Source organism: Lissotriton vulgaris, chromosome 10, assembly GCF_964263255.1.
Source record: "Lissotriton vulgaris chromosome 10, aLisVul1.2, whole genome shotgun sequence".
NCBI classification, from domain to species: domain Eukaryota; kingdom Metazoa; phylum Chordata; class Amphibia; order Caudata; family Salamandridae; genus Lissotriton; species Lissotriton vulgaris.
The window spans coordinates 559,531,447-559,544,313 of NC_141698.1; the positions used below are offsets into that span (position 1 = coordinate 559,531,447).

At 50.9% G+C, this 12,867-nt stretch overlaps 1 protein-coding gene across 1 annotated transcript in view; it reads left to right on the forward strand.

Moving 5' to 3' along the window:
• APOLTP (apolipoprotein lipid transfer particle homolog) overlaps positions 1-12,867 on the forward strand; it is a 1,141,779-nt gene that overhangs the window by 1,100,221 nt on the left and 28,691 nt on the right. Inside the window, exon 68 of the mRNA XM_086941409.1 lies at positions 1,484-1,593. Coding sequence (XP_086797535.1) covers positions 1,484-1,593 — 110 coding nt within the window. The remainder of the gene's footprint in view (positions 1-1,483; positions 1,594-12,867) is intronic.

The following is a 12,867-nucleotide window of genomic DNA, read 5'->3' on the forward strand; positions in this document are numbered from 1 at the left end:
ACTGTGTGATGCATCGTCAACACTGGACTTCGTATCGCAAGCCCTCATCAATGGGATCCTTGACGACCACTCAGGACCTTGCTTTGCAGATTTGCACCTCCTCGGAACCGAAGCATTCTCGGTGTGGGACCTAGCAGCGCAACGCAACCAGGATTTAAGGTACTCTCATTCAGCGGGCCTAACTGAGTCTCTAACGTCAGCCCGCGATTCATTGCAGTGAACCTGAACTTGTGACTTTGTCCCCATCCAACGTGAACAGATATCTGCAGCTTGTGCTCTATGCTTTTATGGAACTATTTTTACTGAAATCTTTAAAACTGCATATTTCCAGTCCTACAGATTGGATTTTTGTTGTTTTGGTCTTGCTTTATTTAATAAAAACTACTCTATTTTCCTAACCTGGTGGGGTATCCTTTTGTGGTGTTTGCACTGAATTACTGTTTGAAGTGTTGAACAAATAGTTTGTACATTGCCTTTTGGATAAGCCTGACTTCTCTGTGCCAAGCTGTGCAGGGATGTTGTTACAGATCTTCTCTGCATAAATGGAAAGGGCCTGTTTTTTGTTTTTTGTTGTTCACACTTTTTAGCCTGCAGTCTGATGGTGCCCTGGCAGGGGGTGTGGCGAGATCAATCTGATATGGTTAACTTGTCTGCAAGATAAGTGGAGGTGCTGGTCATGATGTATTTGTATATGATGCAGTGTGGTTTTGAAGATGGGTTGGGCCAGTAACAAGAGCCAATAGAGTTCCAGCAGGATGGGGGTGATGTGATAATATTTCTTCGGGCTCAGAATGGGATGTGCAGCTGCATGTGGGATGCCCCTAAGGGTGTCAGGGTGGAATGAAGACGCCTTGGAGTGGGGTAATTCAACAATCCAGATGGAAGACTACAAGGATTTAAACAGCAGTTTTGACATTTGATGAAAGTTGTGGTTCGAAGCTGTTATGCATTGATCCAGGTTTCTACTTCATCTTGTTTGTTGATCTTGGCAAATTACAGGAATTATGTCTTGATTGAGTTGACAGTCCTGTAGGTGCTGGACATCAAGGTCTGAATGATGTGCAGGCAGTGTCTGAGTCTTTAGATGTTTAAAGCACAGCACAAGTAAATTAAACAGCCTGTGGCCGGAACTATCTAGCCAGAACCTGTGTGTAAAATCCTTTTCTAAAATACACTTTTCAAGCTTCAGGGGTTCTTTCATATATTATGACTGCAATATATATAATGCATTATCTAACAATATCCATAAAAGCAGAAGAAAGTCTATGTAATATCACATCATTACAGCTTCTTCCTTTTTAATGGTATGCCGATTGTTTAATATCTTAAACTCTGTCTATTCCGAACTCTAGACAGAAAACCTCCCAAACGATCTTGCGTGTAGCCTGTTTTCACTGGTTAACAGCTGCCATCACTGGATCAGGTTGATGATTGTTCACTATCTATAATGCACTCTCTTAAACAGTGATTTTTCTCCCATTAGGGGCGTCTGCGGGACTCTTTGGAACTAATGACAATGAAGCTGGAAATGACCTCATGCTTCCAGATCACTCATTCACTGACAGTGTCCAAGAATTCACGAAGAGCTGGCAGGTAAATATAACAGCCAAAGTAAGAACAATGTTACCATTTCTAAAAACACTAAATTAATGTTTTGAGAAAAATTCTTATGGAAGGTTACACGTGTTAATTAATTTGCTTCATTGAATATTTTCTGTACATTACTGCACTCTCCCTGCAACAAAATCCAGGTCCACAGTCCACAAACTCGTCTTATGACACACCGACAGGGGCAACTCTCAGCTCACTGGTTTCCCAAAATCCTTAAGGACACCAAATAAAGGTGCTCTTAATGAATTGTTTAATCACTGACCAAAGGTGGTTCAATCAAATGCCTCCTAATTAGAAATATTTGCAGTGAATCATCTCCCTGCCAGATTTCACTTCGAAGCCTGTTGTGTGATTTGTAAGACACTACACCTGAGAAAACCTGGTAACCTTGCTTCCAAACCTGCAGCATTTATTGGTGCCTACATGACCAGGACTACCTCAATGGCAAGGCTGTTATCCCACGAGTCTCACAAAAAATTATATGTCTACAGGGTTTCTCTGCATATAGACTCCTGGCCTCTCCTCACACTTCAGCCATGCTCCTTCACTGAAGTAATTTAGGAAAGGTTTTATAACCCATCCTTCACAGTCTTTCTACCATCCTAGACTGTATCTCTTCTCCCACACCTATTTTCCGAAGTTCATATCTTAAACAACTGAACATGTTTCTGGATCCTCACTTGTTGGATACATATCCTGCAGCTAAGTAAAGTCCTCCATTGGTGGTAGTTTTGTTTTTCATAATTACCTTTAATAAAGTTTAATAACATAAAGATCTGTGATGCAAAAACAATACAAGTATTGCATGTCTGGCATAACCAGACGTGACGCTGTCCTCTGGATAACTGACCTTTTCCTCAAAGATTCTCTCTTGCACACCTAAGACTCAAAGAGAATTTGGGGGGGCGTGGCTAGCAGCCGATGATGGCGGCAGCAACCTAGAGAGGCTCCCGTAGCAAGGCGGCATCCCGCAACAATCCGCATGCCTATCCGCTCACTGATCAGTCCAGAAGGGGTGTCCTGGGTGCGGTGACCGAACGGCGCAAGCAAGGAAAATTTGGGACCGCTCAGACCTCAACATCGGGACGAAACTTCGTCCGAGTCCCTCACGGAAGACGGGCCTGGTGGCACGAGGCGAGCACCGGTGTCGAGTGGAACCTTGGGCCGGGCGGAAGTCTACCCTCCCCGGCACGACCAACCGGAAATAGCCGCTGACGACGGCACTCGACGCCACCGGCTGGCAATCCTTCCCGCGGACCACTTCACCCTTCACGCGGCATATCCAGTGGCACTACGCCGTGGTGCCCCTTTGCTGCGCTCGGCACACACCGTGGGACCTGCGAGGCACTAGTCGCCATTTTGCTTGAACTTGCCGGAACCGCAACAGCTCCGGGGCCGTCGGCAGCACCTTGCCATCGTCAGCGACCCCTGGCCCACACCCTGTCTGGACCTTCTGCATACCCCCTCCCCCCCCAAGCGGACGGCTACGGGCTCCGGCCCGCTCCATCATAAACGGTGTCTCGCCGTAAAGGAACAATGGCGGGGAAGGGGCCACGACAGACCGCCGCTCAGGCGAAGCTCGGAAAATTTGCTTATGACAACCAGACGTCCACTCCACCTGAGCAGCGCAAATCACTGGGAAAGGGCGCGGACAACGACGGTGCAAAAAAAGCCACGCTGGACGATGTACTGAGAGCGCTGGAGCAGGTGCAGGCCACGGTGGGCTCGACCGCGGCCGAGGTTACCCTTATTAGAGCCGACCTCCAGAAAATGAGCGAAAGGGTGAAGCAGGTGGAGGTTGTGACCAAATCCTTGATAGAGGACGTTTCCGACCTACAAGTGGCAATGGAGAGACTACAGGCGGACAATAAACTTCTTAAAAGCAAGCTGGACGACCAGGAAGGGCGTTCCAGACGCAACAATGTCCGTATCTTGGGAGTTCCGGAGTCCGAAACAAAGGGAGCCATGGATTTGTATGTTGAGGACCTTATAAAGACAAAACTGGCCCGAAGGGACTATTCAACTTCTTTACAGTAGAGCGGGCCCACCGGGTCCCCGGGGGGTCACCTACCCCGGGGGCCGCCCCGCGCCCCATCCTGGCACGACTCTTTAACTTTAGAGACCGTGATGCAGTCCTCCAGGCAGCCAGGGTGGCACCGCCCATCCAAATCCAAAATTCACGGATATCCTTTTTCCCGGATTACACGGCGGAGGTCACCCGCAGAAGGAGGACCTTCTTAGAGGTTAAAAAATCACTCCGCGACCAAGAACTGCCGTACTCCATGTTGTTTCCGGCCCGACTGAGAGTGGTGGCCGATAGGAAGGTCTGGTTCTTCGACTCGGCGGAGTCTGCAAGAGAATGGCTGGATGGCTGGCGCACGGTGGACCGCACTTCCAACCGCCGACGCAACAGGACGGGAGAGGAGAGCCGGCCGGGCTCACAATCGTCGACCAGGGGCAGTGCGAATGGATCACCGTCGCAGGACCACATGGGAGCTGCTGGAGGCAAATGACACTACCATGAGGAACTAAATGTTTAACCTGGACCTTATTCCCACTATGATTGTTCACCAAGTCGTTCATGGACGCTGGCCCGGACAACCCGAGGACAGCAGAGGGACCGCCTGCTTTGGGGGACACTCTCCCCTGACGCGCAAGTACTCTGTTTTTGGCATGGGATAAGCGCTCTGCTAAGTTGGGGTGGCGGGCAGTTCTGAGTCCGTTTGGCAGGGAGGCAGGGTGGGGGGGGGTTGGGGGGGGTTTGTTTGTTTTTACGGGACGTTCACAGAATCGATCACAAACTGTAAAATGGACTATAATGCTTATTGAACGGTTGCTGGGAAGGTGGAGGCTGCTCCGATGGTTTCTGTCTCTGATGTTTATTGATGGTGGATGTACAGCCTAACGTAATGCGAACGGGGGAGACGCAATTGGGCGGCTCCTCCCTCAAACTTCTAGCATGGAACGTGCGCGGCCTAGGTGATAAAGTGAAGCGCGGCCTTGTTCTGTCCGAGGTGAAACGTCACAAACCTGACCTAATACTCCTCCAAGAGACCCATCTAATGGGTAGCGCCACTAAGGCCCTGGACAGAAGGGGGTATAAAATGTTAACCCACTCGGAATTCTCCACTGGGTCCCGGGGCACGGGTATCCTACTTAGAAAGTCCTCCAATTTTATCACCCTCAGTACTAGGACTGACACACAGGGCTGTTTTGCGGCAGCGGCAGGACAATGGGACGGGCGCCCCTTGACAATAGTTTCAGTTTACATCCCACCATCATTGCACTCCGTGATGTTGCCAGCCCTGGGCGACTTCTTGCTGTCCCTCCCCGAAGGTGACATACTTCTAGGCGGGGACTTCAATGCATCTGCGGACCCGCAACTCGATAGGTTTCCAGCGGCTGCCCTCCCGGGGGGTCCTTCCAGGTTTCAGCGCTTCACAGAGGCACTAGGGCTGGTAGACATATGGCGCCATGTTCACCCTACACTGCGACAGTACACGTTCCACTCCACCGTCCACAATAGCCTATCCCGCATTGATCACTTCCTGGCGTTAGGGGGTGAGTTACAGCGCGTAGAGGAAGTGCACATACACCCTAGGGGCATCTCAGACCACTCACCACTGACTCTCACCATTACCTCAAGGACACGAACACGCCACCGCATCTTCCCTATGCACGCCTCTTATCTAAAGGTCCCTAAGGTCAGGAAGGCCCTGCAGACCGCCACAACACATTATTTCACGGAGAACGAACCGACAGCAGCCTCGGCTGAGGTCCTCTGGGAGGCCTACAAGACAGTCCTAAGGGGGCAAGCCTTCAGTTCTATAACGTCTCATAGAAGAGAACAGGCAGCTGAACACGCGGCCCTTGAGCTCCGACTGCGCGAAGCCACCACTGGCCATGAAGCAGACCCCACGGATGACACAACACATGCACTAGCACTTGCCCAGCGCCTGTATACAGACCACGCTCGGCTCATCACACAAGGCCACATCTCAGATACACAAAACCGAGTATATGATGTTGGGGACAAAGCGGGGAAAATGTTGGCCTGGCTCGACAAGAGAGGGGGTAGCTCCAGAGGGATCCAGCAGGTGAGAGACGAGGAGGGCAATACTCAGACTGACCCAGATCGCGTAGTGGAGGCACTGGCTACCCATTTTGAGAAAGTATACACTCCGGAACGGGACATCACCGCGATTGCAGCCCAAAGCGCACTCTACGACATAAACATCCCAGCACTGTTACCGGAGGCCGCAACTGAGCTTGAGGCACCGTTCACAGCTGACGAACTGCGGATTGCCATTGGGGCCCTCCGTACGGGCAAAGCGCTAGGGCCAAACGGCATCCCAGTCGAATGGTTCCAAGCACGCACAGACGTTCTAAGCCCATACCTGCTCCGAATGTACGAAGAGTGCCGTGATAAGGGGGTGCTCCCGCTGGACCAACGAACGGCCGCGATCGTGGCTATTCCAAAGCCCGGTAAGCCCCCTGAGGAATGCTCCTCATACCGCCCTATATCTTTGCTCAACGCAGAAAGTAAGATTCTAGCGAAACTTCTGGCAAATCGTCTCCTGCCTCATCTGTCCGATCTTATTCACCCGGACCAGTCAGGGTTCATGCCCCACAGGAACACCTCGCTCAATCTCAGGCGGGTACATGGGGTGTTAGCTAAAGCAGTTGACATAGGCGAACCTGCGGCCATATTGGCGCTTGACGCGAAAATGGCCTTCGACTTAGTGGAGTGGGCCTATCTCTTTGAGGTACTTCAGTATATGGGATTCGGACCCGTCTTCATCTCCTGGATCAAACTGCTATACACCGCACCGGTAGCGCATGTGGTAGCGAACGGCCACATTTCACGCTCCTTCCCACTCAGGCGCGGCACCCGACAAGGGTGCCCTCTTTCCCCCCTTCTCTTTGCGCTCTCACTAGAGCCCTTGGCTATCCGCATCAGGACTACCCCTTTGCTTAAAGGGATTAAATGGAAGGAGGGCTGGGAAGACCGCGTCTCGCTTTACGCGGATGATATGCTGGTGTACCTGACGGACCCCGATCACGGCATACCGGCCCTCTTGCGCCTTTGCAACGACCACGGAGAGATATCAGGATACACTATTAATTGGAGTAAATCTGAACTGTACGCCCTGATGGGTGGCCACCCAACGCTTGGTCCAGACCGCCCTCTGCGACTGGCCGGCTCCTCATTTAAGTACCTTGGTATTCACGTTACGGGTGACCCGGCGGAACACGAAAAACTGAACCTCGCGCCACCGCTGAACCGCCTCAAGCAAGATGCGAGCTTCTGGGCGGGATTACCGTTGACGATGCTTGGGAAAGCAGCCCTGTTTAAGATGAAATCCCTGCCCCGCTTCCTATATATCCTAGACAATACCCCCTTTGCTGTGCCCCAGAGGTACTTCAAGAGGGTGGCGGCAGTGGTCTCTGGTCTGCTGTGGGACAACCGCCCGGCGCGTATAGCACATGCCAAGCTCTGCAGGAGCTGGTACGAGGGCGGCATCGCACTTCCCAACCTCTATCTCTACTACTGGGCGGCACAGCTCAGACCGATCAACCAGTGGCTGCATGCATCGCAATCGGACCCGGCATTCCAGGCGGACAGGGCCCAACTGGGTACCAGTGGCCTACTGGCCCCGCTTTATGATAGACGGAAACTCAGACCGCTGAAGGGCCCCACTAGGCTCACAGTGGCCACCTGGCACGCAGCCACCGCTGCACTAGGGTGGAAAGACACACTCACTAAACTCACTCCACTCTGGGACTCACGAGCCCTAGGCAACCTTCGGACCAGTAAGGGGTTCTCCCGCTGGGACGATATCGGCATCTCAACGGTGGGGGACATGTGGGAGCATGGGGGAGTCATTACTTTTGCCCGCCTGAAAGAACTCTATGACCTAGGGCCGCACGAAACCTACCGTTATGTCCAAATCCGTCATGCATTACTGGCAGCTGTTCCGGCGGGATCGACTCTCCCCGAGTCCTCCCCGCTAGAGGATCGCCTTCTGACGGATTACATGGTAGAAAAAGCCACCTCCCTCACCTACCGAAAACTCCTTAACAATTCCCCAGACCCGCTAGTGCCACTTAAGGAGAAATGGGAGCTGGAAGTGGGCGAGATGGATGAACATGAATGGAACGAGGCACTGGCGTCCCCTAAGGAAGCGGGAATATCGTCTAAAATGAGGCTCATCCAACTCAAAGTTCTACATAGAACATATTACACCAGGACATTGCTTCACCGCATACAACGAGCCCCTGACCCTTTCTGCTTGCGAGGCTGCGGGGAGGAGGGCACACTCTTCCACACATTCTGGGAGTGCTCAGTTATACACTCCTATTGGCGTCAGGTCATGCGCACTGTGTCACAGGTGTTGGAGGTTTCGGTGCTCCCGGAACCGCGGCGTTGCCTCCTCAATGTGTGGGAACCAACAGACTTGTCCCGGCATGGCCGCCTCTGGGTAACATTAGGGATGATGATGGCCAAGAGAGACATCGCGCAGCGCTGGGGGGTGGCGGACCCCCCGACGGCCTCACAATGGTGCGTAAATATGGACAGGGCCATGGTCACAGAACGGGCAGTTTACTTGAACAGGGCATGCCCGGCCAAGTGGAACAAAGTGTGGTCCCCATGGAACACATACCGGGGCGACATCTGTGATCCACTACCTGAGGATGACCCACTAGACTCAGACGAAGAAGACGGGTTGGGCTGAGGAGGGCTGAGTGATGCGGGGGGGTACACCGGGGAGGGTTGGAGGGATGAGGGTGGTTTGCTCACACTCTACGTAGCATAGAGGGCGGCATAGGGTTGGCCCTAACTCAGGACTAAACTCATATCTAACTGGCAATAAGCTTATTTCACTGATCGTACTGTAACTTCCCGAAGTTTTGAATGTTCTTTTCTTAGGTTTAAAACAGAAAATGGAAAACCTCGTACTCTAAGCATGGACCATTTGCCTTTCGCCATCACCACTTGTTTACCGATCTTTACCCTCATGACTTCGACGACTACCGGCACAACTGTATTGTAAAGATCGTTTTTCTTTGACACCTTATATAGCGGCCGGCCCGATTGGGTTGTAGGCGACAAGCTGTGTAAACTGTGAAGGCACAATAAAGGTTTTAAAAAAAAAAAAAAAAAAAAGAGAATTTGAAACAGAGAATATCTTTTTTCTGGCTTTCGTCTGGCTTTCGTTTTGATAATTATTGACTTTTTCCAGTTGCAAGTTTCTTCTGTTTCTCTCCCATCTCCAACACTTCAATATGTTTTAGGGATCACAATTGTTCCCCAAAAGGCTGCTCTCTCAGAGATCACGGATCACATTGAACTTAAGTCAATGGTCAAAGCATTATGTCCCTAATGTACCATTCCGGTCTGCAATGCTGGGATTTTGCCGGGTGTCTGTTTACACAAAATCATTTGTCTTTGCTGATCAGGAGTTCCATTGAAGCTTGGCTAGTATGAATACTAGAGCTTCAAACCAAGCTGTTAAGGCAGCTCTAGTAATCATACAACTTTGCGCAGTGTATCTTCAAGTTCTTTTGACTCAAATACCTACAAGCGGATGATTATTTTCTTGTTCCACTGTCGGTGGGAAGGCCTAAACATACCTCCGCTTAGCAATTATTGGCTTTAAGGGTGTGTCTCCTTCCCTTGTCCTTATGAAGAGCTGGCTGTAAATCATACATATATACTGGTCAAATGTCGACACTGAAACAAAATAAGAGCTTTAATGAGGATGGTTGTTCAGTGCCAGAATACAGAATTGACGGTTTTCCATGTTGATTCTACCTAAAAGATTTTCAAGCTCTCTTCTATGTACTAAATGTTGGTTGTGCATTATGATTGATTCAACCTAGATCTAATAGTGACGGGTGAGTGTATAGAAAGTTTCAACCCTCTGTCCATTATGTTATTGTGTTTGCTTTGTTGCACTAAGTTGGCAGGGTATCCCGAAACGTGGGTCCCTTGCTCACTTTACCTCTCGATTTAAGTTAGCATGGCTGATGAGGGGTGTTACTCCAAAACCAGGCCCAGGATGCTTGTTTCAAGTCCTTGGAAGACCTGACTTGGCAGTTTGGGCTGGACTGGTCCCATGAGGAACCGAGGCAAGATTGATTTGCATCATTTTGGGTCTGAACTGGGGTGGTGAACTGAGCAAAAGAACGATAATGTATTCAACCCAGATCTAATAGTGACTGAGGTTTAGTGTGTGAAAAGTTTCAGCACTCCGCCCATCATCTTATTGTGTTTGCTTTGTTTGCGCTAAGTTGACAGGATATGCCCAGAAGTAGGTCCCTTGCTCACTTTGCCAATGAATCCAAGCTAGCCTGGCGAATGAAAGGTGTTACCCTAAAACCGGTCCCAGGATGCTTGTTTCCGGTCCAGGGAAGACCTGCCTTGGCAGTTTGGGCTGGACTGTTCCCATGAGGAACAGGGTCAAAACTGATTTGCATATTGCTGGGTCTTAACTTGGGTGGCAAAGTGAGCAAAAGAATAATGATGGATTCAGCCCAGATCTACTAGTGACTGGGGGTGAGAGTCTGAAAAGTTTCAGTTCTCCGTCCATCATCTTATTGTGTTTGCTTTGTTCACCCTAAGTTGGCAGGGTATGCCCAGATGTGGGTCCCTTGCTAACTTTTCCACTGGATTCAAGCTAACCTGGCTGAGGAGGGATGTTACCCTGAAACTAGTCCCAGGATACTTGTTTCCGTTCAAGGGAAGACCTCGTTTGGCCGTTCGGACTGGACTTTTACCATGAGGATCAGGGTCAAGAATGATTTGCATATTGCTGGGTCTGAACTGGGGTGGTGAAGTGAGCAAAAGAACAATGATGTATTCAACCCAGATCTAATAGTGACTGAGGGTGAGTGTCTGAAAGGTTTCAGCTCTCCGTCCATCACCTTATTGTGTTTGTTTTACATTCACCATAGCAGTAGGACCAGGAAGGGGCGAGTGTCCAGAGGAGCACAGGTGCCGGATTACCCCTGCGGTCTCGGTGCAGCATTGGGGTCCTCCCTCTGGGATAACACATGCTGCGGCAATGCCTAGGGAGGTCCGGTGGGGAGTAGTGGCAGAGCCTCCTACACGGCGCTGGGAGGGAGTGCAGGGGAAAGTCTTCCTTCTTCCAACCCCGGTCGTGGTGCTACCAGTGGGGGCCTCAACACAGACGAGCACGTGGCACTGAGACGACTGGGTGAGCCTGGAGTCCTGAGGCACAATCCTGTGGCTGGTTGCAGTTGGGAGAAGGAGGTGGAGAGGCTGAGGGATCAACTCAATGCAGGGGGATAGATTGATTCCCAAGGGGTCGCATGTATCCGGTGGAAGTGCCAGGTGAAGTTTAAACCACAGGAGAGAGTGTTGTGGAGTCCCCCTAAAGGGTCACTGCTGGGCTGTAGTGCTGAGATATTTCTTCCCTCCCCCGGGCCGGTTATTCCAAAGTCTTCACCATCTATGGAAGTGCCATTCTGAGGTTCAGTTCACCCAGTGTGGCAATATGGAGCCATACCCAGCCTGATCTGATGTAAGATACCAGAGCAGCATACAGGGGAACTTGCTCTGAGAACACCAGAGACCAGCCGGGGCACTTGTGTGAATGAACATGGTGGTCTAATCGGACTCCTAAACATTGTAGTAGTGCCTACCCATCCTGCATAGAGTGAAGGTAGCTGAAGCTGTGACCCCCGTTGTTTGGGAGGAAAGGCCGTATAGGGACTGTGAATAGGCTGTGCCCTTGGCTATCCACAGTGCTGTGGCTGACCCTCTATCCTGGTGCGGACCTATTGGGGATACTGGACAGTGCAGACCTCACACCACTAGAGGATGACCAGAGACAAGGAACCAAAGCCTTCCAGACAGGACGAAATGGACAGATATGCCAAGGTGGGAGCGCCTGCGACGGAGGTGGTTTCGCTGCGGGAGCCCAATAATGCTGCTCTTCTCCGGCTGTCCAGTCTTCAAGAGAGGCCCTGGAGAGGGGATGGGGGAGGTGCTCTCCGAGTGTTCCCTGGTGCGCCAGGACCTCCGAAACGTGGTGGGAATGATCACCTCAATGGAGAATAGAGTATCTGAACTGGAGGGCACAGTGTACACCCTTAAAAAAAATATGGCAGAGGCCCTGGCCACGAACAAAGAGGTGGTGTGGCGGCTCAAAGATGCTGAAAATTGGGCTCAACGGAGCAACCTCAGGTTCGTTGGATTTCCCAAGGGGGTTGAGGGGACATATATGCAGCGTTTCCTGGATGCTTGTCGACAAAGCATTCTGCCACCAGACAAATTCTCTCCCTGCTTTGTAACTGATTGGGTGCACCATGCAGTGGGGAGTAGGCAGCCCCCCTGGGCCCTGCAGAGGCCAGTAATAGCCTATTTTGTTAACTTCCAGCACAGAGATATAATTCTTTCAGAGGTGCGTAAACTAGGGGAGGTACACCATGATAATTCCAAAATTATGATTTTTCCAGACTACACAAGGGAAGTACAGCATCAGAGACGCACATTTGATTCAGTGAAAGTAAAACTGCCATCCATGCAATTACAATATATGTTACTCTTCCCTGCCAAGTTGAAGGTTCTGTATCAAGGAAATTCACTCGTTTTTTAAAGTCCTGAGGAGGCATGGGAGTGGTTGGAGGAGAGGCCCTGGCTGATGCGGAGTGAGTAGCTAAACCCGGACAGGAGACTGGATAGGAGAGGTACTGTCCGCCCGCACGCTGTCTCGAATCCAGCATAGAGGATGCCACTCCCGGCAGCAAATAGACACTACCCCCTGGAGGCAAAGAGAACAGAGTTGAGACCAGGAGTGCTCTTCGGACTCGGACTATGGAGCTGCAGTTGCTTCCAGAAAAAGTAGGTCAGTGGAACCGGAGGAGGGCTCCTAACGTGAGCTAACAGCGAACGAACACAAAACTGAATCTGAGACCCCACACCCACTGGTGGTCGCTGTAACACATTTGGAGAAGGACCCAGATGTGTCCCCATCAGATGCTACGGCTTTTGATCTGACAACAGTCGCTTAGTCAAGGATGATATGATAAGGTCTGGGGCCCTGAAGCACGACAGTCACGCCCCTCTGAGAACAGCAAAGTGGCAACAGACAAATTCATGTTTCTGCTTTGTTTGCATATCTGGTCCACTGCTACCAAGGGTGGTTGGCCCTCATTGTGTGACTGGGGATTTAAGACTTAATTTGTGGGTAGGGGGGCTACAGACCTCCCAGATCCTCTGTAGAGTAG